Raw genomic sequence first — 27,973 nt, forward strand, 5'->3', positions numbered from 1 at the left:
ATGGAGGGGTACACACCAATGCACATCAGGAAAAAATACAAAGATATCGTAATTAACGTCCCTCGTACGTCTGCTCTTAATACTTCTTCGTGTCTGAAGATAACTGAAGATCTCCTAAAGTATATTTTGTACCAGCGACACCAGATCCCCGTTCAGTTCGACATCCTAGCCCGGGCAGCTGGGAGGGATAATGAAGACAATGACCTCAGCATCTCTGAGAACACCTGTAATGGCAAGGTATATTTGTTAAACGGTTCTGTTATCGTTTCAACCCCTAACGGAATTCATCATTTTTTCTGTTTGCCAATGGAGTGTTCTTTCATGACAAGAACTTTGAGTACCAATACTTACCACCGCAACTTGGTAATGACAATAGATTTTGTTTTTATTTTCTGAAATTTCGGTCGGAAGCTGGTCTTGTCGTGGCCAGATCTGGTGAGGGTATAACTTTAGAAGTAACCAACGTTACCAATTTTCATTATATTATGTCCCTGAACTATTCTAACTAAGACTTACCCTTTAAGCCTAGTTTCAGTTGGGGGAACAAATTTTGTAGGGATAGTGATATAGTGACTTAGGTTAGGCTGTCGCTCAGTAACGGATGAATGTGGCGCCATATTGGCTGGTGCAGGCGTGTGCATTCGGTCTATGTCAGGCTCTAGATCAGGCCTAGGTTAGGTTAGGTTAGGTTAGTTTGGGTTAGTTTAATGCAAAATAGTGTATTTTTAATTAATCTTGATCTTGATTTCGGGGGAAAAACCCAGTTTTGGAAATCTTACTCAAAATTCCAAAAGGGGGATTTTCCCCCAAAAATGAGGGTCAAAACTAATTACAGCACAGTATTTTGCATTGGAAACCATAAAAAAAATATTAAAAGAAAACGTTGGTTACTTCTAAAAATTTACCCTGGTGAGTTATGAGTGCATGCATACGTTGGTTTCCACTGAGCTTTACCAGCCTTGAGCAGCGGCCAATAAACCCGATATGAAGGGCGGTCATTTTGAATGAATCATGGACTATGATCAATGACCAACCTCCTTACAGTTTCCTTTGTTTTAGGCCAGTCATTTCAAACCTAATTTCCCTAAATAGGAAAGGGAGGCCTTTCATATGAATGTGAATTAATGGCAACCATTTAGTGCAGATGTCCAAATTGTGACTGTGGGTATTACAAATTCATTGTAATTTAAGGTTAGTTCAGTTAATACAGCACGGCTTTATACATGGTTAGGTTAGGTTAGATCAATGAAAAAAAAAGACAGTTACTTCAGTTAATATACCACAGCCGTACATAAAGGTAAGGTTTGGTTAATGAAAAAAACACAGTTAATAGAATATATAATTTTTTTTTTTACCTATTTATCTATCAATCTATTGCCAGATGCCTCAATCCCGTTTGGGGTGGCCACAAACAAATCGCCTCCACGTCGCCCTGTCCCCCGCCATTTCACGGTCCTGCTCCCAGCTCACACCCCCCGCTTTCATATACCTCTCCACACCATCCCTCCATCTCATCCTCGGCCTCCCCCTCCCTCTTCCCCCCTCCACCTCACTCACATACACTCTCTTCGTCAGTCTTTCACCCTCCATCCTCTCCACATGGCCAAACCACCTCAGTGTGTTCCTCATATGCTTCCTATCACATCCACATCCACACCACAACGCTCCTTTATATCCTTATTTGTCAGCCTGTCTCTCCATGTGACTCCACAGGCTCCTCTTAAATAACTCATTTCCACTGCTCTCACTCTTGACTTGTGTCCTTCCAACAATGTCCAAGCCTCACTTCCATACATTAGAGTTGGTATCAAAATACTGTCATGTAGTAACTTTTTCACTTCCATACTCACTTCCCTGTTTCTTATCACTGCTTTCAAAGAACCAGCAACCTTTCTTCCCTGCTGTATCCTTTCAAGCACTTCACCCTCCAAACCTCCATCCTTACTCATCACACTACCCAAGTACTTAAACGTACTCACATTTTCCAATTCCTCACCATCCAACCTCGCTGTACATTCACTGACTTCACCTCTCTCAAAGACCTTCACTTTACTCTTCCCTACATTCACTTTTAGATTCCATTTCTTACACACACTCCCACACTCATCCACCAAGCCTTGCAGCTCCCCTTCGTCTTCACTCAACAACACAGTATCATCTGCAAACAACAGTACAGGGAGTTTCCAAACACTATCTTCTCTCACCAGGGCCACTCCAACATCCACTACCCTACCTTGTACCTCTTTTATTACCCCTTCCATGTACAGATTGAACAACCATGGAGACATGACACATCCCTTTTTCAACCCAACCTTCAAAGAGAAAAATTCACTTAGTTCACCATTCACATGCACTGCGGCCTTTGCACCATCGTACATACTCTTCACAGCATTCAACAATTTCCCATCTACTCCATATATTCTTAACACTTTCCACAATCCTTGTCTATCCACCCTGTCATATGCTTTCTCCAAATCCATGAAAGCCACAGGTGGTCCCCTACTTATGAACAATTGACTTACAAATTTTCTATTTTACAAATTTAGCAACAGTCATTGGGTCTGGTTAGTACTTGGATGGGTGACCGCCTGGGAACACCAGATGCTGTTGGCATAATGTTCTCCCTACGTGTCGAGTGGGGTTGGTGAAGGATTAGTGCCCCTCCCTGTAAAACAATTAACTCTAAGCCCTTGGCCACCCCGTTTGGGATACATGGCGCCTGGCAATGAATGAATGAATGAAAAAAAAACTTCAAAATTTGAATTTTCGTTAGGTGGGGGCACACCTCATCCACCAACTTAGTGTAGTGGTACTCAGTTTTAGGGTAGCTCTGCACCGAGTGGCAAGCCAAATGATTTCCTGTAAACCAGGAAATCATTTACACCACTGGGTGGTAACCTCATAACCAACCAACATGTGTTCCCTGCATGACAGCAGATGAGTTGGCAGAGGGTGAGTGCCCCCCCTCGGAAAACAGCCAACTAAAAATACGAACAAGAAGCCTCGGACCAGGACTGACCAACAGGTGATGACTAAGAACCAAACAAAGGACACAGTATGGATTGCGACATGGAATGTAAGGGGTGCGAATGATGAGATGAGAGAGAGAGAGATTGTCCAGGTGCTTGAGGATGCAAAAGTGGATGTATGTGGAATAACTGAGACAAAATGGGAGGAGTAAGATGTGAGAGAAAGGAAGTATGGATAAGGTATATGTGTGGGAATAGATGAAAATGAGAGGGCAAAAGAAGGAGTTTGTATTGTTGTGTGCAAGAGATGGAAGGAGAACAGAAGACAGTATGGATCTGTCGGCTCAAGGATTGTGTGGGTAAGATTGAAAGTTGGACTACAAATGTGGGCTATTGTGTGTGTGTATGTGCCAATGCAAGATCATGCAAGTAGAGTGAAAGAAGATTTCTGGACAAATGTGGAAGTGTGCATGGAAAAGTTTGAAAGGAATGAGAGTGTTTTTGACTGGAGACATGTATGGAAAAAAATGGAGTGTGAAGGTGGATGCAGTAGTTGGAGAGTGGGGTGTGCCTGCAGAAGTGGATGAGAATGGCAGAGCTCTAGTAGATATTTGTGTAGGAAGGGGGTTGATGATAGTTAATACCCTCTTTAGACACAAAATTATCCACAGGTATACGTGGTGAGTGATGAGAAGAATGGGTGGTGAACTGAATGAACGGAAGGTGATGATTGATTATGTGTGTGTACTTGTAGATGATAGAATGAGGAGGTGTGTAATGGATGCAAGAGCATACAGAGATTGGGGGAGTGGACTTCTGACCACCACATGGTGGTTGTGAAAGTTAAGGTTCAAATGAATAGGAGGAGCAGGAGAAGGAAAGGACAGGAGAAAGCAGTACATAAGGAGGATAGACAGGTGCCAAGAGGATGGAAAATAAGCAGAAGATAAGAGAGAAATGGAGGATTGACTGAGTAAATATGATCTAGAGCAGATGAGGGACATGGAAGGTACTGGTATGTGAAAGATATTCACAGAAGAAATATGTGCAGCATGTGAGGGGGGGTGTGAGGTGCAGAGGAGACAAAAGGGGGTGCGAGGAACAGCGTGGTGGAATGAAAATGTGAGACATGTTGTGGCACAAAAGAAGAAAGAATATTGTGAGTGGATGAGAAAAAGAGGCATGGAGGAAGTTGAGAGACAGAAGAGAGAGTTAAGGCAGCGTCACACTGGGCCAAAAGTGTTTAACATGCGAGCCAGTTTTGTGAGCTGCTAGCCAAAATGACCAGTGGTGAGCGAGATTTCGCCTGCGAGGCAAAATAGATAACAATTTTCGCAAACAGCTTGTTGGTGTGATTAAAACTCAAGTGAGCCTATATTAATTTTGTAGCTGGTGAGAAAATATTCTGTTATTGCTGGAAGAAACTTTAACTAAAATTGTTAAGTACAGTTTAATTTTGTGGTTTTTGTTCATTTCTATTTTTTCTTGTGGCTTGACATCAGTATTCAGACACTCTGGTGACCAGCCGCAAAGGCTGTCTGTTTTGTTTGCATACAGTGGGTGGAAATCAGATTTTGACCAGTATTCGATATGGATCCTGTGGCAAGGAAAATTCTAGTAGAGTGCCTTGTGACTCTGGACTTCATCATCATCATCATCATCCGGACCTCCTTTCCCACCATAGGGCCGGGCGAGGAGTAGCAATGTCCAGACAGCCCAAATTTGTCCAATGGGCCATGCTGCCATTCACTCATCATTCAAGTCCGCGGAATCCTAGGTCAATCAGATACACCAAAAACATTCACCACGTTCCGTAGCTTCACATAGTTGTATCCGATAGAGTCAATCCAGATACTGCCATGTCTCACATCCATATGTTAAAGTTGGCACTAACACTCCTTCATGTAAGCCACGTGCAACTGCAACACTCAAGCCTCTGTTTCTTATCAAGGCCTTCATTGCACCAGCTACTTTTCTTCCTTGTGTCACTCTACTTTCAACATCTTTTGCACATTTTCCTCTCTTTTCTGTCACTGTACCCAGGTATTTGAATTCTCACCAATTCCAGTCTTTCTCCATTCACTGTTACATTGCACTGGGAGTCACCTTCTCTCTCAATAACCATCACTTTACTCCTTTCTACATTTACTCTCAAGGCATAACACTTACAGACATAAGCAAAACTCTGCACTAGCCTATCAAGTTCCTGTCCGGTACTTGCAAGCAGTACTGGATCATCAGCATACAACAAATTTGAGATATTCCATCCATCACCATTCATTAGCAACGCCATCCCTCTCTCCATTACTTGTGTTTTTACTTCTCTCATCACCCCATCCATATATATATTGAACAACCATGGGGACATCACACAACCTTGTCACACGGCTACACCGATCGTGAACCAATCACTTAGATGCCCGTTAACCCTTACACATGCTTCACTACCATCATAAAAACTCTTGACGGCACCTAGCAGCTTACCCTGTACACCATACATGCGCAAAACTTTCCACAATCCTTCTCTGTCCCCTTTGTCATATGCTTTTCCAGATCCAAGAATGCCATAAACACCTTATGGTTCTTCTCACAAGCCTTCACTACTATTTGTCTCACTGCAAATTTTTGGTCCACACATCCTCTGCCACTCTTAAAGCCACCCTGTTCATCACTCACTAGGACTTCTGATATCTCTCTTACTTTCTGTATAGTAATGCTTCCATATACCTTCCCTACCACACTCAATAAACTCATGCCATGATAATTCTTGCACTCACTTCACTCACGTTTATTTTTGTACAGGGGTACAGTCACAGCTTTCTTCCATTCTGCAGGCACAGTTTCACTCATCCATGCCTTCTTACATATCTCCAACAAGCACTTCATTCTTCTCTCTCCATTACACTTAAGCATCGTTGCATACTCCTCATCAACTCCAGCTGCTTTCCCGTTTTTCAACCACTTCACAGCACTCTTCACCTGTGTGAATGTCACATCTCCTGGTACTGCATTCCTTCTCTGCACACCCCCCAAACCAATCATGTTTACTGCCGCTCTGCTCTTTCTATTCCCATTCATCAAACTTTCAAAATATTCTTTCCATCTGGTCCTTACTTCATCTCCATGGGTTAATAATCTACCACCTACATCCTTCACACCATCACATTTCTTTCTGCTTTCACTTCTACATTTCTGCACCTCTCTCCAGAATAACTTTCTATTTTCAGAGTAGTTCGCATTCATTTTTCTTCCTAGATCCTCATTTACTTCCTTCTTTTTCCTCATCACTAGTCTCTTTACATGCTTCTTGCTCTCAACATATTCAGTTATTTCAACTGAACCCCTGTTCTGTAATGACTTTAGCCACTTCTTCCTCTTTTCCTCCACCGTTCTCTTTACCTTCTCATCCCACCATGCTGTATCTTTCTTCTTTGTTGTTACTCTTGCCACATCACACACAGCTTGAGCATTCCTAACTAAGCAGTTCCTATATGCATTCCATAGGCTGTCCAGATCCACTTCATTCCAATTCAGTAATTCTAACTCCTCCTCTACTCTGGTCCTGTAATCATCTGCCATTTCTTTGATCCTCAGCTTCTCAGCTTTCAGTCTTTCTCCCTGACAGCTCCTCTCTCTCCCACTCCACCTCACTCCTTTCAGCTTGATATTGCATACCACAATCATGGGATCTGACAGACCTCCACATCGTCCTCTCACTGCCCCCATATCAGCAGTCATTCCCATCATCGACCTCTCTATGAGCACGTAATCTATCAGGCTTCTTCCAGTACAATCCCCATTCCCTCTATACCATGTATATTTATGTGCATCTCTGTGTTTGAAATATGAGTTGGAAATGCACAACCTCCTCTCCTGACACATATCCTTTAATCTCTTCCCATTATCATTTTCTCCTGGTACTCCATAACAACCCATTATGTCATCCTCATGACCAGTGCCTACTCATCCATTCATATCCCCCATTACAATCACTTTATATCTCATGGGCATTTCTCCCACTACGTCACCCAGCTCATCCCAAAACCTGTCTTTCTCTTTCTCACTCCTGTCCTCACACAGTGCATATGCTACAATTACTGCCACTTTCACCTTCTCAAACTTGAACTTGACATACATACACCTTGAGTTGACACATTTGTAGTCTCTCAGTCCACTCTGCCACACCTCATTCATCAACAAGGCAACTCTTTCCCTGCATCTTCCTCGCCCAGTCATTCCCAATCTTACACATTTCACACCCTCCCACTCCTCCACTTCGCACCCTTTCATTTCTGTTTCACACAATGCTATCACAGCATATCTAGCACTCTTGAATACATTCACCACTTCCACCCTTTTTCTCTCCTCATTCACACCTATCACATTCCACATGGCCACACGAATTTGCCCATTTGGTTGGGGACCTGGATAGGTATTGGGCCCTTCGAGGCTCTCTGAAACGACTGCTATGATTAAGTGATTTTGGATAAGGGAATCTTGGGGACATTTAATCCTGCCAAAAACCCCGGTTATTTGGTTACCACCCAGCGTAGTAAATGGTTTCCTGAGTACAGGAAACCATTTGGCTTGTCACTCAGTGTAGAGATCATATAGCACCTCTACATTGAGTGAGTGGATAATGGGCACCCCCGCCTACCACAAATAATAATAAACTTGCGGCAGGCAAAAGCAGATTCACATGAGGCCTGGTGATTTGTTTACAAATGATTGCTAGGTGCCAAGGCAGACAACACTGTTAGCCGTTTCGACTCGCAAAATCACACGCGTGTGATGGCAACTCAACTTTGCTAGACTTTTTGCCTCATAAAAGCTGCTTGCATGATAGCCACTTTTAGTGTGATGCCGCCTTTATATGGAGAAAGGAAGAGAGAGGTGGAAAGATTAGTAAGAGAAAGTAAGAGGGGAGTGGATGAGGAATTTGGAACGAATTTGAGTGTAAGGTGGAGGGAATGAAAGAAAATTCCCTGGAAAGCGGTAAAGAGAGTTAGACAGGGTGAAAAGGAAGTAAGTCGGGGAGTGAAAGATAAAAATTATAGATTGCTAGTGGAGAAGGGAGAAAAAGTAAGCAGATGGAGAGAACGTTTTAAGGACTTGTTGAACATGGAGAATGAAAGTAATGCAAGTATAAGTGGCAAAGGAATGGCTGGGAGGAGCAGGGAGGTGACAAGAGAGGAAGAAATCAGTAGGATGGAAGTTGTGGAAGTAATGAAGAAAGTCAAAATGGGAGAAGCCCCAGGAATTAATGGAGTGTGTGGTGAAATGCCGAAGCATGGGGGAGAGATCGTAATAGAATGGATATGGAAGATATACAGATTGGCGTGGGAGGAAGGTAGAATCTGGAGGATTGGAAGTCAAGTATAATTTTTACCCTGTACAAAGGAAAAGGGGAAAAAGAATTCTGTGGTAATCATAAGGGCATTTGTCTTCTTAGTGTAATAGGAAAAGTATATGGTAGGGTACTTATTGACAGAGTTAGGGAAATAACAGAGGAATTAGTTTGAGAAGAACAGGGAGGTTTTAGGAAGGGAAGAGGTTGTGTAGATCAGATATTCATTCTTAGGTCTTTAGTGGAAAAGTTTTTAGAGAAGGGAAAGAAGTTGTATGCAGCCTTTATGGATTTGAAGAAAGCATATGACGGTGGATAGACAAGGAATATGGAAAGTATTAAGAATATTAGGAGTAGATGGGAAATTAAATGCCATGAAGAATATGTATGAAGGGGCTAAGGTTGCATTGCATGTGGGTAGTGAACTGAGTGAATTTTTCTGTTTGAATATTGGATTGAACCAGGGATGTGTCATGTCCCCATGGTTGTTCAATCTGTATATGGATGGGGTTATATAAGAGGTACTATGTAGGGCAGTGGATTTTGGAGTGACCCCAATGAGAGATGGCAGTGTTTAGAAACTCCCTGTACTGTTGTTTGCAGATGATACTGTATTATTAAGTGAAGATGAAGGGGAACTGCAAGGCTTGGTGAATGAGTCTGGGAGAGTGTGTAAGAAATGGAATCAAAAGGTGAATGTAGGAAAGAGTAAAGTTATGGTCTTCAAGTGAAATGAAGCCACTGAACATATAGTGAGGCTGGATGAGGAGGAAATGGAAAATGTGAGTGCATTTAAGTACTTGGGTAGTGTGATGAGTAAGGATGGATGTTTAGATGGTGAAGTGCTTGAAAGGGTACAGCAGGGAAGAGAGGCAAAGCAGTGATAAGGAACAGGGAAGTGAGTATGGAAGTAAAAAAGTTGCTGCCTAACAGTATTGTGATATCAACTCTGTCGTGTGGAAGTGAAGTGTGGACCTTGTTGGAAGGACACAAGTCAAGAGTGAGAGCAGTGGAAATGAGTTATTTGAGAGGAGCATGTGGCATTACATGGAATGATAGACTGACAAATGAGGAAGTGAAGGAGCTTTGTGGTGTGGATATGGATGTGATAGCAAGCATTGAGAGAAATAAATTGAGGTGGTTTGGCCATATGGAGAGGATGGAGATTGAAAGACTAATGAGGAGAGTGCATGCGAGTGAGGTGGAGAGGGGGGGAGGTCGAGGATGAGATGGAAGGATTTAGTGGAGACGTATATGAGAAAAAGGGTGTGAGGTGGGAGCAGGGCATTGAAATGGCGTTGACAGGGCAACATGAAGGTAATTTATTTGTGGCTACCCCTTACAGGATTGAGGCATCTGGCAGTAGATAGACGGATCTTTTCCAGGCTAGCAGAATGTGGTACGATGCAGTGGCATCGAGCAAAGTCATTCCCAGTCTTCCCAGGTGGTTGTTTGTGCTAACAGTTGATGCTCTAATGCTCTGGAGTGTTCTGTGTTGCCAGGGTTTTTTATACCCCCCCGTATCTACGTTGTGTTTTGTGCATCCATCATGTCTACGAATTGCCATTCTGTCTCTCCTGCTACTGGTGAGGAGAAGAAGAGGAAGGCAATTACTATAGATGGCGACTTGTCCTGTTTTTGATGTGACGGGGAATTGTGACCCAGCCTGTAATGGCCATCACACGTGAACTTGGACTTTCCCAATTGACGGTCTCAGTACAGTATTCAATAAATGAGGTATTCAGTACTTTATTATACAATAGAGGAGTAGACTGTAGCACCAATCAAGCAGAGCAGTACTCCCAAGGTGGATGGAAGGCAGATGAGAGGGAGAGCTGGAGCTCCTGTTTCATCAGCCCTCGGGACTAGTTCCTGACCATCCCCCTTTGCTGAACTTTTTCAGTGTCTCAGTAACACAGAGAGTAGGCCAGCATGCTCTCCAATACAAGTTTCTCTAACTATCTACAGCAAACTACATGCACAGTACACACTACACTTCCTTTTCCAAAATTCAATAACAAATCATGGCTAGGCCTACACAACACATAGCCTCGGAGTCCCCAGGGGGGAGGACCATAAATGCCCCCGCATTCCACCCCTCTCCCAGTGATGATTCGAGTTGTCTGCAACCGCTGTCTGACTCACTTCTTCTTAATTTCGGCAGCATTCGCAGCCTTTCCTCTAACTTTCACTCTGTGGAGCATCACCTCTCCTCCTCTAAACCTCACCTCCTTTTCCTAACTGAGACTCAGCTGTCTGAGGCAACTGACAGCAAACCCTTTTCTGTAACCTCTTACTTTCTCTATACTCATTTCAAAGCCAAGGGTGGCTGTTGTGTATATATACACAGTGACTTATCTTGCTCTCGTGTTCCTGAACTCGAATCTTCTGAATTCTCTACACTCTGGCTTCGGCTTTCCTGTCATTCTCTGACTGAATATATCTGCACTCTTTACTTATCCCCTAATTCTACTATCAAAAATTCTTCAAGTGTCTTACTTCTATGATGGAACACATTCTATCCATTTCTCCTTTCTCTGAAATCTCCGTTCTAGGAGATTTCAATGTTCACCGCTACCTTTGGCCCTCCTCTCCTTTCACTGATTCACCTGGTGAACAAGCCTACATTTTTTCTATCCTTAATGACCTAGAGCAGCTTGTACAGCACCCTACCCATATCCCTGAACGCCTTGGAGAGAGCTCCAACATACTTGACCTCTTCCTTACAACTAATCCTTCTGCCTACACTGTTAATCTTTTCTCTCCGTTGGGCTCCTCTGATCACAACCTTATTACCTTAACCTGTCCTATTGCTCCAGTACGGCCTGTGGACCCTCCAAAGAAACGTCATCTGTGGCACTTTGGAGCTGTGGATTGGGAGGGCCTCAGGCAGTACTTCTTTGATTTCCCTGGACTGATTATTGCTTCCATGGCCGGGAGCCATCTGAGTGTGCCTTGCGCATTACGGAGATTATTCTCTCGGGCATGGAAGCACACATTCCTTTCTCATATCCTTTAACTAATGCAAGAAAGCCTTGGTTTAATCACACTTGTTCTAATGCTGTCCACAACAAGGAGAGGGTCTATAAAAGGTACCGGAGCCAACCCAGCCCTGAGTCATATCTTTTTTATGTTTCTGCCTGGAATCATGATAAGTCTGTTGTTCGCTCTGCTAAAAATAATTTCATCCATAATAAATGCACTCAACTCTCCAACTCAAATTCTTCCTGCTCTTCTGGCACCTTGCCAAAAACCTTTCTAACAGCTTTACCTCATCATCCTTCCCTCCTCTTTTCTACCCTGATGGTTCTGTAGCTATTTCTTCTACTGATAAAGCAGATCTCTTCACTCAGACTTTCTCCTCCAGTTCCACCTTAGATGATTCTGGTGCTGTTCCTCCATCACTTCCCCCCTCTGACTTCCTCATGTCTGACATTAAAATTTCTTCAGCTGATGTATTTTCTGCCATCACAGGCCTCAATACTAACAAGGCATATGGGCGTGATGGAGTCCCTCCTGTTGTCCTCAAGAACTGTGCTTCTGTGCTTACACCCTGCCTAGGTAAACTCTTTCGTCTTTGTCTGTCAACTTGTACCTTTCCTTCTTGCTGGAAGTTTGCTCTCATTCAGCCAGTCCCAAAGAAGGATGACCATTCCCAGCCATCTAACTATCGTCCAATTGCTTGAACATCCGGGATCTCAAAAGTTTTTGAGTCAATTCTTAATAGAAAAATTTTAAAACAACTTTCCTATCACAACCTTCTTTCTGAGCGTCAGTATGGGCTCCGTCAGGGACGCTCTACTGGCGATCTTCTCACCTACCTTTCAGACTCCTGGTCATCCTCCTTCCGGGACTTTGGCGAAAGCTTTCCCATCGCACTTGACATCTCAGAGGCTTTCGATTGAGTCTGGCATAAATCTTTAATTTCCAAACTGCCCTCATACGGTTTCTATCCTTCTGTCTGTGCCTTCATCTATGGCTTCCTTCTGGTCGTTCTATAGCCGCTGTTGTAGACGGCCATCGTTCTTCTCCTGGATCTATCAACAGTGGTGTTCCTCAGGGCTCTGTCCTATCACCAACTCTCTTCCTTTTATTCATCAATGACCTTCTAAGCTGTACATCTAACCCTATCCACTCGTATGCTAATGACTCCATCCTTCACCTTTCCATTCGGTTCCCACAATGTCCATCTCAGCAGTTACTTCAACAAACAAGGGATGATGCAATGGCACACCTAATGTTTGACATGGCTCGTATCTCTGACTGGGGTAAAAATAATCTTGTTGTTTTTAATGCATCAAAGACTCAGTTCTTACACCTATCAACCTGACAGAATCTTCCACAGGTGTACCCAGTAATGTTTAATAATATTCAGCTTAATCCTGCATCATCCTTGAACATGCTTGGGGTTTCATTCACTCGGGACTCATCTTGAAAAATCATATTACATCTCTTGTAAAATCTGCATCCAAGAGATTAGGTGCGTTAAGCTGACTCCATTCCTTCTTTACCTCTGCACAATTTGACTCTATACATGGGTTTTATCCGCCCCTGTGTAGAGTACAACTCTCATGTGTGGGGAGGCTCCCCACGTACAGCTCTTCTCAATAGGGTGAAGTCAAAGGCTTTTCTTCTCATTATCCCTCCTCCTCTTACTGGCTCCCTTCAATCTCTGTCTCTTCGCCGCACTGTTGCAACTTTATCTCTCTTCTGTTGCTACTTCACTGGTCACTGCCCCTCTGAACTGTCTGCTTGCATTCCTCCACCTCTATGACAGGCGCGTAGCACCTATCTAGCAGCAAACTCTCATCCCTTTTCTGTCCAACTCTGTAATGCAAGAGTTAACCTTTACTCCCGGTCCTTTATTTATGCAACATGTCAACTCTGGAACTGTCTCCCTCTGTTTGTATTTCCTGCTAGCTATGATCTCCAGTCTTTCAAACAGTGTCCAGGTATCTCGAAATGATCGGATCTTGAATTTGGCATTCTCTTGTATTTTGTTTTTCTCTTGGAAGGAACAGTTATTGTGGGCTTGTGGCCTTTGGTTCTTTCTTTCTAGCAAAAAAAAAGGGGGGGGGCTTTGTGTTAATGATCTGGCCCAGCTGTAGGCTAATGTAATTGTTCTATGCACATTTAAGGTAGGCTTGGCTAGGCTATGATGTTGGGTTGGTTAGGTGTATTGAATGCATTTTCGACTAACAAAAAAATCAATTTATGAGCAGTTTCTCAGAACATAACCCCTTTACAAGTTAGGGACCACCTGTATCATGATTTCATACAGCCAGATCACAGCGTCTGGGTTATGGGTCATTCAGATTATGAACATCCAGATAAATTGGGGATTACTGTATTCCACCCATTTTTCTGTAACCAGCATACCCACGCCACTGTATCCACCTGCACTTCCCTGCCAAAATAGCGTATATCTACAGTCCCTCCTGGCAATCATCCTGGCTGATCCACCCCTATACCTAACCTGTACACAGCCAACATCCACCCACCTACTTTTTTTTTCCTATGTGTCCGACTCTGGGCAAAGGCTTCGGGGCCTATATCTCGGGGGCAGTAGCCTATCCCAAGGCCCAGTAGTCCTCCTACACCTCCACATGTCACCACTTCGGCGCTAACACCCGCCATCCATACTGGATACATGCTAGGGCTCTCATACAGGACTGGTGTATTGGTATTAGTTGGGGTATTTTTACGACATGTCGGCAGGTCATCTGGTAGATCAGGAGAGTCTACATTTTATGAAATTCAAATCCTTAAACTGTTCCCTGGCCCAGCTGGGGTTCGAACCTGGGTCCATCAGGACTGCAGGCCGCCTCTTTACCGATTCAGCCACTGCCACCCCCAGTTGTGGCATCAGATTCTTCCCTTGTTCTATGCTTCAAACTACCCACATTCCAAGATGCCACTCAGATCCCCTTGGGCTATTTAGTTTCCTCAGGCTTGCACTTTTTCTCATTGTTTTTTGTCAAATCAGTAAAATTAAATAAAGGGGAGAGACTGACAACAGGCCTCGCCCACCTGCACAGTCCCAAGACCAGGATAATTACAGTGGCTTCAGGTGCTCTGCCAGGAGAGCTACAGGGACACCCTCCAAGCACACCTTGGCACTGTAACTGCCCTGCCATTATGCATCCACTGATAGGGCAGCCTTCTGGGGCACTGCTCCTGGGTTTGGACCCCTCTCTGTTGGGCGGAAGTGGCAGCCTGGGAACTGCAGTGCCCTGTACTGTGTAGCACAGAGTTGACCATAAAAATTTGAGTAAACCTTTACCACAGGGCAAGGCAATTCCACCTGTATTCTTCCATTCTCACGTTCTTAAGGGAAGTAATTTAGGACAATATGCAACACAGATAACTATTTGTTGATTTTAACCTACAAAATGTATAAAGAAAAAAAAATATATATTGTAGGGTGTTTAAAGAAGCTGCCTAGACATCTATGGCAACTTGTTTACTAACGATCTCACCAACCTAACCTAACTGGATAGCCTTGCTCACCCAGACCCCCTATGATTTTGACCACCTAGGATTGTGACCAAACCTAACGATAGGAAGCTTCTATTTCCTATCAGACCAAAACTTCTAACCTAACCTATCGTAATCAACTTGTGAATGACCCATTTCAATAGCATATTTGGAAGTCCTGCACCTGTGTAGTAAAGTATTAATAAAATTTGCTTTTCAAAAATTGAATATTGCATGTGGTCATGGCTATTCATTTGGGGAGGAATAGGTTAAGTATAACTTTTATTTAATTATTTATTTTTTTTAAGCAAAAGCTAATACAAAGGACCCTAATATAAGCATAAAAGCTAAGTTCTTTTGTTCACACCATATTATTTATCATTAGCCTTGTCCGTAGGTCTATAAATAAAAGTAAAAAGTTTGTGGCTTATAAGTAAAGAAAGTAGCAAGAAGATAATGATGAATATGAAAGATTTAATAGTGCTCATGATTAGTACAAGGGATGGTCTGCAAATATGCACAATATTAGATTTTTCAAATGAATATTACCAGAGTGATTTGCTGAGGGAGTTCTGATGTCAGTGGATTTTTATGTTTTACAGGTTCACAGTAGAAAAGAAGAGATGAAAAAGCTCCAATTTCACAAGAAGAGAAAACGATGGCTGCTAAAAGTCAGGGAGCTTGTGAAGAATTTCCGAATACTGATGGAGGTAAGTGTGGTGGGTGCACCGGAATAACCCATTGAAAACTCACATTTTTTCTCTTCTTCATCTTGCCATCTCCTTACATTTTTTGAGCTCACGATAGACATTTGGGTTTAGGTGGGTTAGATGCAGCTGAAGATGCATGGTGGTGCTGTTGCTAGAGCTCTCAACCTGGACAGATTGTGGCATATGTACTACAGGTCATGTCCTAGAGGTAGTCATAAAGTAGTACCAGGGGCTTAGGTCTGTCTCCTACCCTCAAATGTTCTGAACTACAGTAGCTTTGCCTCAGGTCCTTAAACTTCAAAGGGGGCAGTGTGAGTACAACCGCTACCGATTTATGACAGTTGCAGCCTTCCTTAATCCCTTTGAGACCAGATTGCACTCCTCTGATGAGTAAAGTTGTAACAGGTAAAAATAAAAAAACACATAGCATCAAAGGGGTAATGTGCCCAGAGTGGAGTGATAGACCCTGGTCATCTTGGTAGGAATTGTACTGTTCTTTCCATTCTTATGTATTGAGTTTATTTATATGCTGTGATTATAGCCACATTGCTTAGTGTAGAAGGTAGGAAATTACATTTTATTCTGATGTTTGATAATGTGTTCAGAGAAGAAAAATGCCCCATTATACACTGTAAAATCCAATATACATTGAGTTGACTGTTATGACATTGTTGATTTGTTAGATATATATATATATATATACAGTAATCACTCTAATATCCGGACGCCCAATATCCGAACATCCCCACTATCCGGACATAAGAATGTTTCATACTGTACTTTTTTCCATACTATACTTACCTCATTTCACTCTTTAATGTCCTTTATTGGTGTGAATAGGCTGTTAGGAGCTATGCATGTGCAGTAGGAAGGTGTTTTTCTGAGTTAGGCTATGTTAGGGTCCATAAGTACCAGTCAAGGAGCCAGTCACCAGAATGTTTATTATTGTATGAACCTACTTCTAAACCCTCATTTTATGTTTCTTTTGCATTTATTTCAGTCATTTATGTGCCTTATTGGTGTGATTTGGGTCTTAAATAGGTGCTATGCATGTCCAGAGGGAGTTGTATAGGTGTTTCTCTGAGTTAGGGTCCATAAGTACAAGTCCATAAGCTGGGGCCCAATATCCGGACAGAACCAATATCCGGACCTACCTATGGCTCTATTACGTTGGATATTGGAGTGATTACTGTATATATATATATATATATATATATTCTGTTTACCATCTTCAGAAACTTAAAGTCCATAAAGTGCAACTTAGGACTGGTGACAGGGAAATAGAACTTTTAATGTTATTTTAATATGTGGATGGATAAGAAGAGAGTTCTTGGGTAACATTACAGAAGAAAGGAGAACATGTATATAATTACCATAATTTGTGTTATAAAGCAATAATGGACAAGAGGAAGTGTTGGCTGTCAGAGAACAGAAAACAGGTGGACTTTTAGAATAACAGTCATCTACCCACCAAGTAGTTATAGTGAGAATGTATGAGTTTAAAGACACTAAGGCCAAATGCAGGGGAGCAGGGCAGTGAAATGGCGGGGGACAGGGCGACTTGGAGGCGATTTGTTTGTGGCCACCCCAAACGGGATTGAGGCGTCTGGCAATAGATAGATAAAAATACAGTAATCCCTCCAATATCCGATGTAATAGAGCCAAAGGCATGTCCGGATAGTGATCCTGTCCGGATATTGGGCCGCAGCCTCCTGGACTTGTACTTATGGACCCTAACTCAGAAAAACACCTACACAACTCCCTCTGGACATGCATAGCACCTATTTAAGACCCAAATCACACCAATAAGGGACATAAAAGACTGAAATAAATGCAAAAGAACCATAAAATTAGGGTTTAGAGGTGAGTTTATACAATATTAAACATTCTGGGTACTTACAACAAGTCCCTTGCTCCTGGACTGGTAGTTATGGACCCTAACCTAGCCTAACTCAGAAAAACACCTCCCTACTGCACATGCATAGCACCTAAGACACTATTCACACCAATAAGGGACATAAAAGAGTGAAGTGAGATGTTAGAGGTAAGTATGGAAAATACAGTACAATATGAAACATTCTGGGTGCTTACAGCAAGTCTCTGGCCATCTCGATGAATAATCCGCCTCCTCTCAGACTCTGACAGTAAGAAGGAGTTCCTGAAGCACTTGCAGTACACTGTTCATGAAGTCTTGCATAGAACTTAGCCATTTGCACTCAGAACTCCATTCTTTTAACACTGCGCACACTTGTCTTACTTGCGCTCCATTGTACCTTGATGAAATAAGTGTTGCACTCTGCGCTTAAAACTTTCCACTCATAAAACCATTTTCTAAACATAACATATTCTAGTTAATTTACGTTACATTGACAGTCAATTAAATCTTTGTCTTTTCACTCAGAACTCAAATTCCTTAACACTATGCACTGTATTTTTTTTTTTTTTTTTTTCACTGCACAACACTGTAAATTCCTGTGTGGTCTAGTGGAGAAGTTCTTGGCATCTAATCACTGTCAGAGTCTGAGAGTACCACATGCAGGTGACCTAGGGGTGCGTCGCTGGGTCGTGGTGATGGCGTACCCACTGCAGACGACTCTGAAGAGAGGCGCAAACTCACGTTGAGTGGTGACCCACCGTGCCTGATGTGCTGGGCTGTGGCTTGGAGCATGAGGGCCTGTCTTGGGGAGGCAATGGAGTGGAGCCAGGGCTGGGCACAGCGGGGGTCACGGGCCTGAAAAAGCTGTCAGTGGTTGATTGACGCAAGGAACAACGATTTTGACAATTAATGATGCGCTGCCTGAAAGCGCGCATTTCCTCCACAAGTCCCAAGGTCCCCATCTCCCTGTCACAGTCCGGGTGCTCCAGGTAGTCCAGAACGAACTCTAGGTGTTCCCGGAGTGCGCTCAGCTTGGGGATGGCTGGAGTAGTGTCACGCTGAGAGGAGTCCGCATCATCGTCGCCGTCCTCGTCAGAATCTTCAAGCTGGGTACTGACACCTGCAACTGAAGATGCGATCTCGATATCAGACAATGTCTGATACCCAAGATCGCCCTCGTCGTCATCCAACAACTCACGCACTTCGTCAACATCAGCATCGTCCCCATGCACACGTAGACGTGCATGGAAGTCATCCACGTCAAAACCTAGGAAATCGTGCTCCACATCCGTTCCGAGAAGCAGACGAGACCAACCATTTTCTAGAGTCTTGACAGGGATTTCCTTCCATGCACTTGCCCAGTTGTAGATGGCAGACGATGTTGTAGTGGCGAAGGTTTTCCAAAGTCCGCTGGCCTCGCGTGTCCCGTCCCTCCCTGCGCTCGTCCTCATCCTCGAGAACAACCATCACCTCGTCCAGGAACTTTCGTCGGCACAGCCTCTTCGTTGCCTCGGTCACTCCTTGGTCCATTGGTTGGATGTGAGCAGTAGTATTAGGTGGCAGAAACATGCACCTAATGCGCCCATTCTCAGCCACGAACTCCTTGTCGCACGGGTGGGCAGGTGCATTGTCGAGAAGGAGGGTCTTTACCTGGTCGCGTGGGATTCCCAGTTTCTCCGTCTGGTAATGGATGACCTCCTTGACGAAATGGCGGTGGAACCATGCCTTCAAAGAATGGTACCAGATGACAGGAAGGACATTCATCACCCCATGAAGACACCGAGGCTGCTTTGCACGGCCAACAATAACGGGCTTGAGCTGGTGCATGCCGTTAGCATTGGCACAACACAAAGCAGATATCCGTTGCTTGCAGAGCTTGCAGCCAGGTACACGCTTCTCCGTCTCCTCGGCTGGAGTGTTCGTAGGCAAAGAGCGATAGAATAAACCAGTTTCGTCAGCGTTGTAGACTTCACCGAGAGTGAGGCCCTCCTTGTCGATCAAGCCCTTCACATTGTGCCAAAACTCCTCTACTCCATCCTCGTTGGCGTCCAAAGCTTCGCCATGAGACTTACGGTTGGTAAGGCCATGTCGTAACTTGAACGCGAAGAGCCAACCTTCGGATGCCTTGAAGTCTAGGGTGTTGTGAAGCCTTGCGAACTTCTCAGCAGCAGCCTCCAGATCCGTGCCACACACCATCACACCAGCAGCACGTTGCTGTCAATACCAAATCAACGTGGAGCGGTTGACTTCTGCATACTTGGGAGTATACATCACCTTCATCTCCACGTTGCGTTTGCTTTTCGATGAGAAGTCAGCCGTGTACTGCATGAGTTTGTCACAGGATCTCTTGACATCAAACAAAGTAGATCAGGCCAGGTTGAATTCACGGAGGATGCGTGAGGTAGACCATCCCGCATCCACCTTGTCCAATATCTCCCTCTTCTTCTCCAGAGTCAAAACCACTCTCTTCCTCTTCTCAGGCGGCGGGGCCATCATCACCTACACGAAGGAGAGGCACGAGAACGGCAGGAGAGCCTGCAGCAGGTAAGGCACCACCACAAAAGCGAGCACGTGGGCGGCCATGACGACGAGCGTGCACACACAACAAGAGACGGGCGGTAAGTGGGGAGGATGCAGGGGCGCTCTAGCAGACGTCGGCGGAACAATGCACCAGAACACAGTTGGCCCGCGCCGCGTGCGCCAACTTCAAATTACGGGCAGGAAAAATTCCGATTTTTTTTCTAATTTTTTGCAGTTTTTTGGCCCATTTTGGGAATATTGGATCCCGGGATGAAATGTCCGGTTATTGGGGATATCCGGAAAATGGGCGTCCGGATATTACAGGAATTACTGTACTTGACTCCCCAAAAGGACATGGTACTAAAACCTGACATATACTTTATATCCAAAGGGGATACAGTCTGCACTGGCTCGTTTTGTTTTGTTTTGTTTTTGAAGGCTTCAACATGCTTGCATGCGCTAGCCTTGGTCACCTAATGGCAGATCTCCACGCTGCTTGATCTCTGGCAGCTTCCCAATTCAGTCCCCTATCCCTGAGGTTACACTCAGTGACCTAGTCCCAGGTCTTTTTGGGTCCACCTCTCGCAATCCTACCCCCAACATTAACACTTCTTACTTTCTGCACCCAATTACCATCCCCCCATCCTCTCCACATGCCCAAACCAACTCAATCTACCTCTTCTTATCACAACACCAATACACCCCAGTCCCATCCTATCCCTGAACACTTCCATCGTAAACCTAGCCCCCCCAGTCTCGCACTCAGGGACGCACTGCACATCATTTTCACTTTCGTTTTCGTTTTTGAAGGCTCCAAGATGCTTGCATGCATCGGCCTTAGTCACCTAATGGCGGCTTTCCATGCTGCACGATCTATGGCAGCCTCCACATTCAGCCCCTTAACCCTGAGGTCACACTTAACGACCTCGTCCCACGTCTTTCTCGGTCTGCCCCTCTCATCCCCACCCCCAGTATTAATACTTCTCACCTTCTGCACCCAATTATCATCCCCCATCCTCTCCACGTGCCCAAACCATCTCAATCTGCCTCTCGTCATCACAACACCAGTACACACCAGTCCCATTCTATCCCTCAACCCTTTCATCGTAAACCCAGCCCCCCCAGGCCATGCACGCAGGGATGCACTGCACATCCACTTAATCATTGTCATTTCTGTACATTTGAGCTTGCAAATATCCTCCTCCTTTACTGCCTAGGTCTCACTACCATACAGCATCACACTTCTAACACATGCTGCATGTAAGGAGAGTCCTCTCAATGTCAGGAGAGGCAACGGCTCCCTGAACTTCTTCCAACCACTTCTCACCCTAGCTGCAGAGCTAGCTTCAGCCCCACCTTCAGCACATAACATGTCTCCTAAATAACAAAACTCTTCCACACACTCAAGAGATTCACCAGCAAGTTTAATCCTTTCACGCCTGACAATCTCCACCTGCTCTCCCTGACACACCACATACATATAATCAACATTATCTTGCAGTCTACCTCTGATACCATTACATCTCTTGTGCACCCATTTATCACAAACACTGCACAAGATGGAATTACTTCCCACGCCCTTGTGGCAGACTGCACATGGCCACTCTCTCTCGTCTTTGACAGTACCGCCACCAACCCTAGATATCATCACTTATGTTTTATCTGCACTTACCCTTAAGCCTTCATGCCCCATGCCATCTCTCCACTTCCTAATTCTTTCCTCTGCCTCCCTTTCAATCTCTGCAATCAACACAAAATCATCAGCTTACAACATCTCTCATGGAAGTCCGTTTCTGAAGTCACGTGAGAGGGCTCCGAGTACCGTGATAAACAACATGGGACTCAAAACTGACCCCTGATGCATACCAAAAAAAAAATGGGAGAAATGGAGTTCCCCCGAGCTAAGCCCTGTATTGGACTATATAGCCCCGCTAGGGTTGCAGGAGCGAGCTACCACTCCCGGCACGGCAGCCCGGGCAAGGCTCGAACTCGCAATCCCCCGATTACGAGTCCGGCGCGCTACCACTGTGCTACCGCGCCCCCCTGATGCATACCAAGATTCATGGAAACTCACCGCTCAAATCTCCATTCTCTCTTGCCTGGGTGTGAGCACCCACATACATGGTCCTAACCAGCCACTCCTCCAAGCCAAGCTTTCTCATTGCCCACTTCACCACCTCTCTAGGGACTCTGTTAAAGGCCTTTTCCATCCATCCATCCATTCACCCATCATTCAATCCTACATTGCCCCATGAGGAGCATAGGAGCCTGGGGCTAGACAGTTGGTCCCGACATTTAAGATGAGAGTGACCAGCCTCACTCATCCCTGTGTGGCATTACATGAGCAATCAACCCCAACCATCCCTTGGATATAAACCTTCACCGGCTCAATCTGATTGGAGTGCAATAATTACCCGATAAACCACCAGGGCCTTTTCCAAATCAACAAAAACAAAATACAGATCCCTTTTCTTCCCAATATATTTTTCCTGAAGCTGTCAGACAATGAATATGGCATCAGTGGTCCCCCTGCCTGGCATAAACCCAAACTGCATCTCATCGATATTCACTCTTTCTGGAATCATGCCTTCTAGAACTCTCTCCATTACCTTCATTATATGATCTAAAAGCTTTATACCTCTATAATTTTTTCTTTCCAGGGCATCATCCTTCCCTTTGTACACATTTACAGTTACACACTTCAACCAATCATCTGGGACAACACACTCATATATAATCATATTTATCAGGTCAGTGACTAACCTCACCTCTATATCCCCCGAGGCCTTGAACATTTCAGCAGTCAACCCAGACACACCTGTTGCCTTTCCTATTGCCTCACTTACTGAAGCAGCGTCAATCAAAGGCCAAGGGCCAAACACTTGATGTGCTGGCACCAAAGCTTCCCTGTCCCAGTCAAACTCCTCATTCAACAGCCGGCTATAATGCTCTCTCCATGCATCTTTAATATCCCCACTGTTCACCACTACCCTTCATCATTATTCACACACTGCTCACCTATAATATCCCGATTATCCCCCTTGATATGATTTGCCACCTTAAATATCATATTGTTCCTTTCCCCATGATTTAGGTTACCAAGTAAAAGTTCAAACTTCACCCTGTATACCTCTCTTCTAGCCCTACGCCTGGCAGCCAGGTATTCCTCTTTGTTACCACCCTTCTTCCATTCCCAGAAAAGCCTTCTTTTCTCCTTAACTGCAGCTTCTACACCCTCATCCCACCACCAAGTTACTTTATGTCTTGGTGGGCCTCTTGTCCAACTGCATATTACATCAGTAACTTTCAAGAGGTTGTTCTTGAGGGCTCTGTACTGTTCATTAATGCCTCTGTCTATGGCTCCCTGTTTCAGCCACCACTCTCCTCATCTGGCTATAGAAGGCATCCCTACTACTTGATTTTCCAGCTTCCATATTTTCCTCCTAGGTACATAAGTCCTCTTTTTCATCACTCATTCATTAAGCACCATATCACATATCAATAGTTTGTGTTACTGCACACACCCCTTGCTTCCTATAACTTTAACATCCCTCACTAACCTCATATCAGCCCTCCTGACCAGAAAATAATCTATCTGACTACTATTTCCCCCAGACTTGTACGTAATTAACCTACTCTCTCTTTTTCTAAAATGTGTGTTGCACACAATCATGTTCATTGCCCCCCCAGACTCAAGTATCCTTTCCCCTTCTGCATTCCTTATACCATACGCACATCCCCCATGTACTCCTTCATAACCTTGAACTGCTTCACCTACATAACCATTTAAGTCCCCTCCCAAAACCACTATCTCATCATCCCCCATACCACTTATTACACATATTAAGTCATCCCAAAATCTATCTTCCTCTACCACATCCAAGCCTGCCTGTGGAGCATATGCTGATATAATTGCAGTCATCATTCCACCGAACAAAATTTTCACTATTAATATAATATAGCTTACTTTCATAACATTCATAACATATTCCACCCATTTCTCCGCAACCAACACACCCACACCCCCATATCCGTCTGTCCCCCCCAGCCAAAACAACTTATAGTAGCAATGCTTCCCAACAATCTTTCTGGCTGATCCACCCCTGTTCTGGACTTCCTGCAAACATGCCACAACCACTTACCTCCTACTGAATGCCTCAACGACTTCGCCTGCTCTTCCCCTCAAACTTCCCACATTCCATGAACCCACTCTCATCCTCGTGGGTGATTTAATGTTCACAGGCTTGCTTTTGAAGCTTATTCTTGTATTTAGTCATAGTCGGTAATAGTAAAGGGGGTAGACATACCACAGGCCCCACTCATTGCAGAGTCCCAGGTCCAAGCAATGGGTCTGGGACCCCTACCCCACCAGCTTACCAGTGGCTATGGTAGTGGCCTCGGGGCATCTTGTCAGGACAGCTGCAGGGACACCCCCCAAGCACACCTTGGCACTGGAACTGTCCCACCATTATACACCCACTGATAGGGCAGCCTCCTGGGGTGCTACTCCCACGTTCAGGCCCCTTTCTATTGGGCGGAAGCTGCAGCCTGGGAACCGCAATGCCCTGTACCCTCTGGCACAGGTTCAGGCCCCATCTCACCCCTGCCCCACGATCTGTGCTGACGAAGCCCTTGTCATGCCTCCCTTCAAGAGGTCCACCACTAGGTAGTGGGGGCAAAGTTTTCTGGCCGCATACCCTTGCTGGCGTCAACCCCTGTGACATAGTGGGGTACATTGTGTGATGTGGAAAGTGCATGTGGTGTAATGTATGAGATAGAAGAAGTGTTTGGGAGAGCATGCCGGTCTACTCTCCACGTTAGTGTCACACTGAAAAGGTCAGCAAAAGGGAATGGTTAGGTAGCAAGTGAAACAGAAGCTTCAACTCTCCCTATCACCAGCAGTCACATTCCCCTTGGGAGTACCACCCTGATCAGCTGGTGCCACAGCCTCCTTCCTGACTCCCCTCTCATTTTCTCATTAGCTACCTGTAAGTAATGTGTTCATATGAGTGTGTGGGGTTAAGAGGAGCAGATTACTACCATCATGAAGCTCTTTATATGGGATGTATATAAAAGACCTGGAGGCACAGAGTGGTGAAGTACAGTAGCTGCTCCACTGGTACCCTAGTCATCATGAGATTAAATTAATTGTGTGACATGGCTGATTTGGTTACATATAACATAATGTTCATCCTGGATGCACATTTGTAAGGATATGTTTACTAACTTGCTGCAGTAAAAGTTAGCTCCTGGAGCTTGAAATTAACCATATGTCCAGGGAAAAGTTTTTTTTTTTTTTTTCCATATCTTGATATTTTTTGCTGTCCTGTGCTGATCTAAGAATCTTTGCCCTTTCATAATTAATGTATAGTACTAGCTCTACCTACACAGTGTATACTGTAGTAACTCCTTGACAGTGCTGAGTGCATAATCTTCCATTAACATCAGCATGCATTATGCCACGTTTACAGAAACCACACATTTTTTATAAATGTGGCAGGGGTAAACCAGCTCTGCTGTCAGGTGCTGCTGCAGATGTCACTGATTGCACTGCGCACTTGACCCTCATGCAGTGTGGTGGGGTGAGGATCTGTCCCTTCTCCCATTGGGGCCAAGATACGAATAAATGTGTGTGTGGATGAGTAAATTAGGAATGTGTCGTCCTGTCTCGGCCACCTCCCTTTCTTTGAGGGAAGCAGCCTAGGTAGATAGATTGATAGGTAGATGAATATAACTGTACCATAATCATAACTTGCATTCCATTTGCAGAGTTTACATGACGAATTTCAAGAGGGAAATGTTGAGACCGTCAGTGTTATCCTGGGCAGCTCTGTGCTTACTAGCCGAGAGGTATACTGTATCTCCCTTCCTCAGAATTATATCAGAGGTTCTCATTCAGAGCCCTTAGTCAGCCGACAGAGTCTTTACCAGCTCTTTAGGTAAGATACAACTCATAAGAGATATCATTTTAGCTAAATTTGCACTACTTATTCTTATCAGAAAGTGTATAGAAGACTGAGGGTAGTAACCTCATAATCTTGAAATGGACAGCTGGTGTTCTAGCAAGTTAAAGCACTCAGAATGATTGTGGCCCATGTTTCACACTACTGTATTTATATTAGTTGGTAATGATCACTGTCCTTCAGTAATTTCTATATTTCGTGGTCTAACAATCCCCTTCCAGAGCAATATTCAATTCATCTGTTAATTATTACCATTCAAATGCTAATCAGTGTTCATAGTAGTGTATCTCTATTCAGTTTTTAAAAATGTACTGTAGTCGAACAAAAATTAATTGGACATGCTGTTGATTAACTCTCCCTCTATCAGTTTTCTTTTGTTTTTTTGTTTGTTTTTATGCTCTCTAGACCCTACCACACCTGATTCTCGGATGGCAGAGAAGAGAGGTTGGGATGATGATGATGTTAAAACTTGTTTTCTCAGACAACTGGTGACACATGAGGAGCTGGTAAAATTGGTGAACAAGTCCAGCAGTCTGCAGCGAGTGTGGGTCATGATTAAGAAGACTCAGCAACCTAGGAATTCACCAGTGTCCAGTTCTTCAACTGCCAGTCTAATACCACGGCCTGATTATTCACCACATGTGCGTGCTCAGGTGGTGCAAATCAATATTAGCCACTCACCTGTCACTGGAACCCCAATGGATTTGACGCCCAGCGTTGGGGCGGGTATTACACAATTCGCCAGTTCTTCCTGCCAGAAAAATGGAAGTAAGAGGTCTCTGTGCTTCAGCATGGATGGTACTGCCAAGTATCACCAGGCAAATGATACAATTTCAGATGGAAGTTCAGACTCGGGAAATTTTCACACTCCCATGTTGGGCAATAAAAGTACTGAGGGGTCAGGGGACAGGGAGACAAATTCTTTTAAAAACTGGAGACGAAGACGAGTGAATGTGAACAGCTTAGAGAGTCCATACTTGGAGGGCCATGAAATCAGAATAAAAGAGACATGTACCCCCAAAACACCCCAAAATTTCCTGAATACACCCATAAATATGTGTCAAAGAGATATGGAGGTGATGACTGAGACCCCCACTGTTAAGTCCCTTATCAGAGACGGGAGCTCCCATCACCAAGCCACTCCCAGCAAGGGTCTTTCAGCCCAGTTAGACAACTTCACACTTGCAGACACAATGATGGAGGGTTCACTGGCTAATGAAGACACTGCACAATGGTTCCAGGTCGACCATCATATATTTGGATTTAAAGACGTGTATTTATGATGAAGTTTTAATTATGAATGCATATTTATAAGCTTGCCTCATCCCATCCATGGGTGGGAAAAAGTGAATGCAGTTATGATGATGATGGTGAATTTATTATAAAATAATGATCATATTTATAAAATTGAGCATCAACCCCTTCAGTCTGGTGATGTACTTTTTATCATATTCATGGTACAGTCAGACTATTTTATTCACTATAACGGCAACTTTTTGTACTGAAGGGGTACTGAAAGCTATACATATGTAACCATCCATTTTAAATTGGATAAAGTCATCTGAAAGTAGCAAAAACATAATTATTGTACTGTATTAATCACCTTCGTAGAGGGGTTCATTTTATATTTAGATAATTTTCTACAACTTGCACAATTTTATATATATATATATATATATATATATATATTGTATGAGATGCCACATTACTTTTACATACTGTTCAAGATACTGCATTAACTCAATTGCTGGAACATCAGACAGTACATTTTAACTTATGGTGGTGCAGTGTTATGTGCAATAACTATTACACTGGCTATTTTACCCTTTCCAGTGCGTGCGTGTGTGTGTGTTTGTTTGTCTGTTTTTAACAGTTAATTCTTGCTACTTTCTGACGACGTTATTCCATTGAGGAAAGGCTTCATGTATTGAAAGCTGTATCTAACCTCACCAGTTCAGAAAGTCTATGTGGAGCAAAATTCAGTCATCTGCAGGTAGGAAGAATATAATGATAAAGACATCACCTCTGAAGTGTTTTAATTATCTGTTTTGAGCCAGCATTTAAATGACCCTACACTCTGTTATTAATGAAACTGTGCTTTTAACTTACAG

General features: G+C 44.0%; 1 protein-coding gene across 1 annotated transcript; it reads left to right on the forward strand.

Moving 5' to 3' along the window:
* LOC145394024 (uncharacterized) lies at positions 1-27,680 on the forward strand. Its single transcript, XM_080267994.1, has 4 exons — positions 1-237; positions 15,396-15,503; positions 25,669-25,838; positions 26,344-27,680. Exons 1-4 carry the CDS (start codon positions 1-3, stop codon positions 27,143-27,145), a joined length of 1,317 nt encoding a protein of 438 aa, XP_080124120.1. The 3' UTR covers positions 27,146-27,680.
* The last annotated feature ends 293 nt before the right edge of the window (positions 27,681-27,973 follow it).

This window comes from Coenobita brevimanus, chromosome 26 (genome assembly GCF_032717465.1).
Source record: "Coenobita brevimanus isolate Jiangsu-jjx chromosome 26, ASM3271746v2, whole genome shotgun sequence".
Taxonomy (NCBI): Eukaryota; Metazoa; Arthropoda; class Malacostraca; order Decapoda; family Coenobitidae; genus Coenobita; species Coenobita brevimanus.

What these genes read in the sequence shown, in the direction of transcription:
- LOC145394024 (XM_080267994.1), top strand. Translation starts at nt 1, where the DNA reads ATGGAGGGGTACACACCAATGCACATCAGGAAAAAATACAAAGATATC. An exon ending in AGAACACCTGTAATGGCAAG is followed by an intron (nt 238 to 15,395) that starts GTATATTTGTTA and finishes TATGTTTTACAG; the next exon opens with GTTCACAGTAGAAAAGAAGA. An exon ending in AGTCTTTACCAGCTCTTTAG is followed by an intron (nt 25,839 to 26,343) that starts GTAAGATACAAC and finishes TTGTTTTCTCAG; the next exon opens with ACAACTGGTGACACATGAGG.